This window comes from Protopterus annectens, chromosome 8.part0 (genome assembly GCF_019279795.1).
Source record: "Protopterus annectens isolate FY-2018-M chromosome 8.part0, PAN1.0, whole genome shotgun sequence".
Lineage (NCBI taxonomy): Eukaryota > Metazoa > Chordata > Ceratodontiformes > Protopteridae > Protopterus > Protopterus annectens.
In genome coordinates, this window is record NC_056741.1 from 496,838,406 (window position 1) to 496,848,536 (window position 10,131).

Sequence of the window (10,131 nt, forward strand, 5' to 3'; positions counted from 1 at the left end):
ATATCTTCACTGGAAATTTGTTTCATATCAAGAAAAAGTGAATTTATTTTTGCAGAATTTGATAGTATTCAGCATTCTCTTCAGGAATATCTACTTATAAATCAAAATTGGTTATAATTTCCAGTCAAAACCTTTATCTGAACAAATACTTCACTTCTGGGAGATTTTCAACATGAGTTATAGTAAGGCAAACAACCTAAAAAAGGAACTACAGACTTTGATAACAACTATTCAAGACCTCACAACTAAGACTGATATAATTGACTGTAAAATAGACAACTTTAAAGAAAAAACTACCAAACAGATGGATATGCTTCATGAGGATTTAAAACAGCAAAACATTAAAATTACTAGTATTGAGGAATCATTAACAGACTTTGATGGAAGATTGCTAGAAAATGAAAACAACATAGAATTTTTGCTTAAACAAAATACTTCATTACAACATAAACTGGATGATCTAGAGAAGAGATCACTCTGGAATAATATAAGGATTTGTGGTCTTCAGGAAAATATAGAAGGAAACAATATGTCAAGTTTCCTTAACTCATGGCTGCCAAAATTTCTAGAGTTACCATAGGGTTTATCTTTTGGTATAGAGAGAGCACATCGGTCTCTCACATCAGGAAACAGTGCCAACAGGAAACAACCTAGATCTGTCATAGTAAAATTCCTATCATCTTCAGATAAAGACTTAATTCTAAAAGCAGCCTGGTCAAAATCACCTTTAAAATACAATGACTCTATCATTCACTTCGATAATGACTATTCAACAATGGTAATTACCAAAAGAAAGGTTTTTTTACCTCTAATTAAAGAACTGAAAAAGGTACAGATTAAGACTCACCTCTTGTTTCCAGCAAGGCTGAATATTTTTCTTCCTGATGGACCTCCATTGTTTGAGGATCTTGATTCTGCTGTGACATATGTTAAAAACCACAAATTACTGGAAAAAATAGAAGAGATGGAGTGGGCTAACCGCTCTCTTAAAAGAATGGCTCCTAAAACTACATGGAAATCTACTGAAAAACAAGAGACTAAAGAATAAATGAGAAATACAGACTATTTATAAAACAAACTATTATTGTGGACTATGCTTTTATTAACAAGTCTGTTTTGATATGTTATAAATGCAAGGTAAGATTTACATTGCTTTTCATATGTTGCATGTATATAATATTTCATTCATAACTTAATTTGGTGTAATATAACATGCTTAATATACCATCAATATATTTATAATGAACACTTTAAGTATTAATTTTATATAAGTAAGCATACCATATAAAATGCATTACCTCAGTTTCTGCTTCATAATATAAGATACTAAGCTGTATATTACACTTTAAATTTCACACAGCTATAATATATACAGTTATAAATATTTATTATTCTATGTAAGATAAAATGAAGGGATACATTGGAAAATATAAAGTAAGGAGGGATGGAGGGGAGGGAAAGACAAGAAGAAAAGTTTTTTTTTTTATATACATATAATTTCTTGTATATATAGCATAGTATACATAAGTCTCTCTAAACTCAAAGCAATAACAATGCATAACATACTCAAAGCCTTCTTCTGTCTTCTAATTGCACTTTAAGTCATAGAGAATAACACATTTATATAACAGTTTCCTTCTCACTTCTAACCATACAGTACTGGTCAGCACTGAGCATAAACACCCTCAGAGTAGAACAAGAATTCACAATGTAATTATTAAATATGTACGATATACATTTATCCAGGATAGACAAATGTTGAGAAGGTAGTGTAGTATCTGTGGGTTTAAATGCCAATGCATACATTAGCTCTGAAAAGCTGGGAGATGTTATATGTGTTTCTATTACAAGGCTTATTATTTATATATTAATCTAAACTCTAGGGAATATATATAGTTAAAAATAAACATAGTGCTTTTAAATGACAAACTAGAGCAGTAGGAAAAGTTACAACATTACTTTCATGCTTTGTTTGAAAAGTTATTTTTGATGACAGTTTTACAGTTTCTAGTATGGGAAATAGATATATGCTGATTCACTTGCATAAAATGTTTTTTTACTGAAACTTGGCTGTTTCCCACCGAAAAAATAAGGGAGACAACTTTGAACATTCTCCTTACTTCGTGCAGTTCTCTCACGAGCTAATTATTTATTTGGAAAACATTCTACAGTTTGTGGAATCATCTCTTCTCACTCTGAACTCCCTCAACGATGTGAAGCAACTGGATAATGTCATCACTGTGCGACGAACATTTCCAGGAAGTGCAGAACTGTATTTTGACTGTATCTTGGTTTAACAGACTTTTTTGTTTTAAATCAACTGTTATTTACTTAAAATGATAATTTATATGGTCGATGACAAGATTATATATTACAATAACATAATATCTTCATCTTTTGTGACTTGAGGAAAGGATTACAGAACAGATAAAGGAAGAAAATATGAAAAGAAGAGGTGAGAGAGGAGATGGTTATGAGAGAACTGTGTGAGTATTAAAATGTAAATATCTATGTGCTTTATTTTTAGACCCTATAGACCCTACAAGTGTAAATACTGATGGTAACATTCATTTTTGTATGTTTGTATGTGTGTATGTATATATATATATATATATATATATATATATATATATATATATATATATATGTATATATATATATAGTTGTATGTGTGTATATGTATAAAATATTTTTTTTTCTCTCCCTTATCTTTCTTTGAAGTATCACTGCATACTATGATTATGGTTACCATACTCAAAGTTAATATCTTCACAAATTTGTGCAATCTTTATATTTAATTGTCATAAATAAGGTTATGCATATCCTTTCAGAATGTTTGTTTGCATAGCAAAGACTTGAATACCAAAAGTGGTATACTAAAAAGAACTTTGCAAATAGATATCTTATTCTGCCATTAGTGAAAGCGGTTCTATATACACATGTTTATAGTGAATACATCCCATTTGGGGGTGATACAATGTTTATTTAAATGACATACTGTTTATAATTACACCTACATCTTCTAAATAGTTATTCTAAATATAAATATTTATACGGGATACTAACTACATGTTAACCTTGCTTTACTTTTTTTTTTTCTCTCTCTTTTCTCTCTCTCTCTCGTGTTCATGTATATAAGTTAAATAAAGGGAAGAGATATAACGAGAGTTACAAACATGTTAATACAAAATAGAATTACATTTAAACAAACCATGGTTTGAACAATAACATTGTGTCCTGGATAACGTATTATATCTGATAACCTAATAGAAATGTTGTTTATACACACAACCTCTGTTATCTATGTTAATAGTAAGGCAGTGTGCTAAATTACTTAGTCCTTTTAAATAATCTGTTAGACATTTGCCTTATTTTGGAATGTAAATCATATCTTAAATCTATTTGGTTACATAGGTTTCTTATTAGATATGGTATCTATGAACGTATAAACCTTCCAGATAACACTATATTGGGACAATTAATGATTTCATTAGAATTTGGTTATTTTAATGTTTCTAACTTAAAGTATGTAAAGTATGTTATTAGTGGAGTTTGTACTCTGTTGTTACAGTTTAGGGATTGATCTCAGTGACAGATGTCATTGGGATTAGGAGGTTATAACTCCAGGTGGGGAGCATCGGGGTGTTTGTTTATATCTAGTGTATGCAATATTTTTTTTTAAAAAGAGTTTTTTGACATCCAGAGTAGCTTATTTACAGAAAATATAGAGAATAAAGCTCAAGGAATACATTTTTTCCTAAAGACATGAGATTTAATATTTTTACTAGGAACAAATTCACTTTTTTGTGGAAATTTTCACATTATACATATGATATTGATATGTTACTAACACATCTTTCAGGTACAATTACATGATATGACTATGTTGAAAGGTATGTCACTTAACATAAATGGCTTGAACAATCCATATAAAATAAGTAATTTGTTTAAATATCTAGCTTTTCATAAATCTAATATAGTATTCTTACAAGAAACCCATTTAACAAAAGATACTATTAAATTTCTAGATACAAATAAATACACAAATATAGTAAGCTCAGAATGTACGGAAAAAAAAAAGAGGTGTAGCAATATTGTGGAACAAAACATTACCATTACCCAGAATAATCAAAACATACCAAGACAATAAAGGTTTGCTTTGCTTGGCTGCAATTGAGATGGGTAAGAAACTATATACATTAATAAACAACTATTGGTTATCTGGTATTGGTACTAATACCATTAGACACATATTGAATCAAATAGTTTCACTATCTGAGGGACATATCATTATGGCAGGTTACTACAGATGTATCTTAGGCCCTAAAGATACAACCACTTCAGGAAAAAGAAAAAATACAGCTCAAGCTAAACAACTTATAAATTTCATAGACTTATACCTACTCAAAGACATACATCATTTTGTGGATCATAACTCATTACAATACACGTTCTATTCTAATAGCTACAAAACACATTCTAGAATTGATAGAATATTTCTTTCCACACAGATAATGAATAACCCGACCAATAGCAAAATTACATCCTGCCCAATCTCGGACCATAATACTATCATATTTGAACTTAATATTAATAACACCCATAGTGCCCAAATTAAAAGGATTCCAGCATATCTCATACAACTTAAGGATTTTCAATTATTCATAACAGAAGAGACACAAAACTTCATTAATATAAACTCAGCATCAGCCACACATGATATATTTATCTGGGATGCCCTAAAAGCATATTTGTATTGACAAATAAACAAATGGTTTTATAATAAGATGAAAATATGGGATACAGATATAAGAATAATACAGGATAAACTGAACTCATTATACACAAATAATAAAGACAACTTTTTTCAAAGAATATAAGGGATGAGATATACAAACTAAATGAGGAATACAGATCTATCCTACATCATAAAGCAAAGATAACACTAGAAAAATATAGGTTTCTTGCTTATTCTGTAAATCCTAAACATTTATCAAACCTTAAGAATAAGATCAAAAGATTAAATAAATAGAATTATATTAAAGAAATACATTCTGCAAAAAGAAAAGAGAAGTACATAGTATGCAAGATATATTAGAAGAGTTTAGATGTCACTTTGATGAAATTAATCAATCCACACAACAACGCAAGATAACATAAGAGATTATATTAACAAGAATATATATTATAAACTAAACAAACAATAAATTGAAGTTATTGATAAACAAATTACTTTATCAGATATACAAGGTCAAGTAAGTAAGCTTAAACTAAACAAAGCTCCAGGTAACGATGGAATTATTCCTGAAATCTATAAGATAATGCCCAAAATGGCTATTTCCTTACTACACAAAGTATACAATTTGGCCCAAAGTGATAATATTACACCCCCATCCTGGAAATATACATTTATATCCCCTATTTTAAAATCATATAAAGACCCAAAATTCTGTACTTCATACAGACCAGTATCTTTACTGAATATCGATTATAAGATGTTTATGAATATATTCTCAGAAAGATTGAAGAAATTCTTACCCCACTTAATAGACGAAGACCAGACAGGATTTATAACCAACAGAAGTACTTTTGATAATATAAAACGAACCCTAGCTATTATAGACTTCTCACAAAGGAAGAAAAGGAACTTATCATTAATTAGTCTTGATATTAATGCGGCCTTTGATTCTATTAACTGGATCTAACTATTTACTGTTTTGGAATGCTTACATTTTTCACATCATTTTATTAATCTTCTAAAACATTTATATGAAGAAACCTATGCATGTATCAAAATAGGGTCATATATTTCCAATAAAATATCTATTACAAAAGGCACCAAACAAGGATGTCCTCTCTCTCCTCTACTATTTACTTTGATAATGGAACCCTGGGCAAATGAAATAAGAAACAATAAAGAAATAGAGGGTTTGGAAATGGATAAAGAAAATATAGCCAAAATCCAGCTGTTTGCGGATGATGTTCTTATCACCACAAAGGGAAATGACTCCTCATTCATGTCATTATATGAATCAATTACAAAGTTTCAAATGATGCCCAGTCTATCATTCAATGACAATAAAACAAAAATTCTACCCATATATCCTAATAATAAAAAAATTAGAAAAGGATGATAGGAAATAATACATATCACATTGCTAATGCAGTTCAAATCACATATCTTGGAATCATTCTTGCCAAAGACATTAAATCAATAATTCAATTAAACTATAACAAATGTTTTCAAAATATCCAAGAATTATTTTCAAAATGGAATACAATAATATTTACTACTGAAGAAAGACTAACCATTATAAAAATGATAATTCTACCTAAAATCTTATACATAATAAAATCCATTCAAAATCTACCCTCAAAAAGGTTTATAAATAAACTAAACACTTTAATACTAAGATTCTTTTGGTCACGAAAACCCCCCTAAAATTACTATTAATCAACATACTAACAGCTGGAAGAATGGCGGAATAGCTTTCCCAGATTTAAATCTCTATTCGATTTCCGCTATAATCAGATCAATTTTTCAGCTCTTAGATATAACCTATTTAGCTAAATGGAAATCTTTATGGGAAGTATCAGCCATGGAACTTATAATGAGACCAACATCATATCAACTAGAATTCATAAACACACCTTTTATATGGATCTTAAAAGAATATTTTGTCACACATACTAATCCTAATCATACTGCCATTTACATACATAATATTATAATTAACTTTAGAAACTTTATATATAAACATGTTAAATATAAAGAATACTTTTTTATTTCCTAAAGCATATACACAAGAGACTTTTGCTACCACAGATATTAACAAAATTTCTCAACTGAAAAACAATGAACTCAAATACTGGTTCCAGCTAACTTATGAATACAAGACTAGTTCAATGGATCATATTATACAGGAATATAAACTTAATAATTCCTCATGGTTAGATAAACAAACACTTATACTATATCTTGATTATAAGCTGAAACTAGCTTCATCAACTAGCAAACATGACACCAGGATATTATTACAATTTCTTCAATCAACATTATTACACCAGCATACATATTCAGGTAGTCTCTCCTTTATTTATAGACTTTTAAGAGAAGAAACATTTTCTTGCACACATAACCACTGGAGTTATTATAGTTTAATTACTCATAATTCCCCAAGTATGCAAGATAAGGTTAATATGCTACAATCAGCTGGGAAAAATAATTTTCTCTGAAATGGAAGATTTACACATGGAGATTCATGAATAGATCCTTTTATACACCACAAATAATGGACAAAATTAATAAAAAACAGAACATCTGTAATAGATGCAACTCTAATGTAGATATTAACTGGGCACATATGCTTTTTGACTGTCCAACCTTAAATATATTTTGGAATAAAGTAAATGACGTATTACAACCACTTTTTTCAGGCAACTTCATATTGAATAAATCATTAATTATATTTAATGCACCTGTTCCACAATGTGTTAGGAAAACCAAATGCTCATTACTATGGACTATATTGGCAGTAGTTAGAAAGGTCATAACAAAAAATTGGATTTTAAAAAATCCTATTGGCAGTAGTTAGAAAGGTCATAACAAAAAATTGGATTTTAAAAAATCCTCCAACATTTTCTGAGTTTGCTGATTTATTAAAAGAAGTTAGTCATTTACAAATAAGAACCATAACCTCTAGAACTGCTAGAAAGACATATGAATATCATTTATGGGTTTACTTACAAAATATGTTGGAAAAAAAATGATCATTTTGCATAAAGGTAATTGACTTTCCTTGTCATTCATGAGAACAAGTTACAAAAGGAAGGTTATAGTGTATGTTAATGTATAAATACTGGATATCTATGTCCATACTTTGTTTGCTTTGTTATTTGTATATTCATATTTAAATGCTTTAAATATATGTTATCAATTTGTAAATCTATAATGTAAATTATCTTATATATGTCTATGTGATTGTTTTCATTATAATCAAAATTAATAAAACTGTTTTAAAAAAAGAAATGTCTTCAAAATGTTTTTTACTGTACTTTAGTTAGACTACCACAACACATTTACTTATTATAAAATACTTGCAACAAGCTGCAATGTATTCAATTAACTGTTTTGTACTGGATCTATATTCATTGATCTGACTATATCTATGACATTTAAAAAGGAAAATATGTAACATCACCCTTGGCATTTTTATTTAACTATTTTTTTTCTTTTCTAGGTAATGTTTTTGTCATCAGCTTGTCTGTTGCTGACCTGCTTGCTGCCCTGTATCCCTATCCTGCATTTCTAACTGCAATAGTCAGTGATGCTTGGATACTTGGAGATATGCACTGTAAATTAAGTGGGATTGTCCTTAGCATGGGGGTCATTGGTTCTGTCTATAGTATTACAGCCATTGCAGTCAATCGGTACTGTTGTATATGTCACAGTAGCAGATATGACAAGCTATACAGTATGAAGAAAACCTATTGTTATTTTGGCATTCTCTGGTTAGTGACTATCATTGTCTTGCTGCCTATCATTTTTGTTGATGCTTTGCAATATGACCCACTAATATACTCATGCACATTTATACAAAGCGTTAATGCATCATGTGCCATGTCTGTGGCCTTTATTCATTTTATTATTCCAGTTTCACTTGTCATCTTCTGCTACTCAAGCATTTGGATCCTACTTATTCAGGTCAAGTACAGAGTCAGGCAAGAGAGCAAGCAGAAACTGAAGCCTTCAGAAATACGGAGTTTTCTAACTATGTTTGCAGTGTTCGTGATTTTTCTCATTTGTTGGGGTCCATTTAGTGTTAATAGTTTGATTTTAGGCTTCAGTCCACCTGGGAAGGCTCCAGAAATTCCTAACTCACTCTATGTATTAAGTTATTTTATTGCCTACTTTAACAGCTGCCTTAGTGGTATTATTTATGGAATTATGAACAAAAATTTTCGCCAGGAGTACAAAAAAATATTTACGCTGCTTTGTGTGCCAGTGCTAAAGTGCAAGAAGACATCTTAAAGTAACCTAATGTAAAAAATGTATAATAAAAAGGTTGTGACCATCTTTTCAACCTGACTTCTCATTTATCAGAAATATATATGAAATTTTCAAATACAGTGGTCCGGATTTACGAAGGCTTGCACTGAGTCTAAGAACAGAGTAAGACTCCATACAGCCAACATGTCTGCCGAGCGATCCAGGAACAGCTGGCAGGGGCGTGCAAGAGAGCTCCTAAAATGACTCTTACACGGACAGGGTTCGGTTATGCAAATTACCTCATTTGTTGCCAAAAGCTATGCAAATGAGGTAAATTTGAGATCGAGGAAACCCTAACCTGTCCGAGTAAGAGTAGTGTTATTTGCAGAAATGTACTCCATTGTCAACTGAGTACCGTTCTGCAAATAGCAAAACGGAGCTGTGACAGCTCCAAATAAAGGATGCATCCAGTTGAGGAAGCATGCCAATGGCCAAATATACGGCCATTGGCAATTTTTCCCATTGCAAAATAAAAAAAAAACATTTTTTTTTACCTCGATCTCCGACGTTTAAGCGTAGCATTCTAAAAACCATGAAAAAAATAAATAAAAGCCACAAATAGGGATTTTATTCAAAATAATCAACTGCCATGCAAGTGAATGGAAGGCTGAAGACAACATGGCTACTGAGTCGAGGTTGCTAAACGGGGAAGCTCAGTCTAAGAGATGTAACCAAGCATTAGTAAGCAATCCTATGCAAATGAGGGTAAGGATAGTGAATCCCAATTTTACATGGCATATGAGCAAAGTCTGTGGAATGTAAGAGTAGGATAAGGGGAGTACCAGAGTAGAAGAAAGGTGACATCATGAGGGGGGGTATGTATGAAAGAATGTAAGCTCATTGGAGCGGAGTGGCATGTGTTTGCTGCCAGTTACTCATCACTGGAAGAGGCGTGTCAACAGGTATCCTAGCTAAAGCCAAGAAATTGAAGGTGTATGCCGTGGATAACACTCAAGTTTCTTGCTGAAGTGCCTACAATGTGTTTGAGCGTGGGTGCGCACCTGTAAATCTGAGTAAGACTGTGTGCACTCGTGTGAGCCTGTGTGTGTGCGTTTAAGCCAGAGTAAGCATGTGTAAGGTTG

General features: G+C 30.9%; 1 protein-coding gene across 1 annotated transcript in view; it reads left to right on the forward strand.

Moving 5' to 3' along the window:
- LOC122808255 (melatonin receptor type 1A-like) overlaps positions 1-9,031 on the forward strand; it is a 70,503-nt gene extending 61,472 nt beyond the window's left edge. The window contains exon 3 of the mRNA XM_044079219.1: positions 8,241-9,031. Within this exon, the coding sequence (XP_043935154.1) occupies positions 8,241-9,031 (791 nt within the window). The remainder of the gene's footprint in view (positions 1-8,240) is intronic.
- The last annotated feature ends 1,100 nt before the right edge of the window (positions 9,032-10,131 follow it).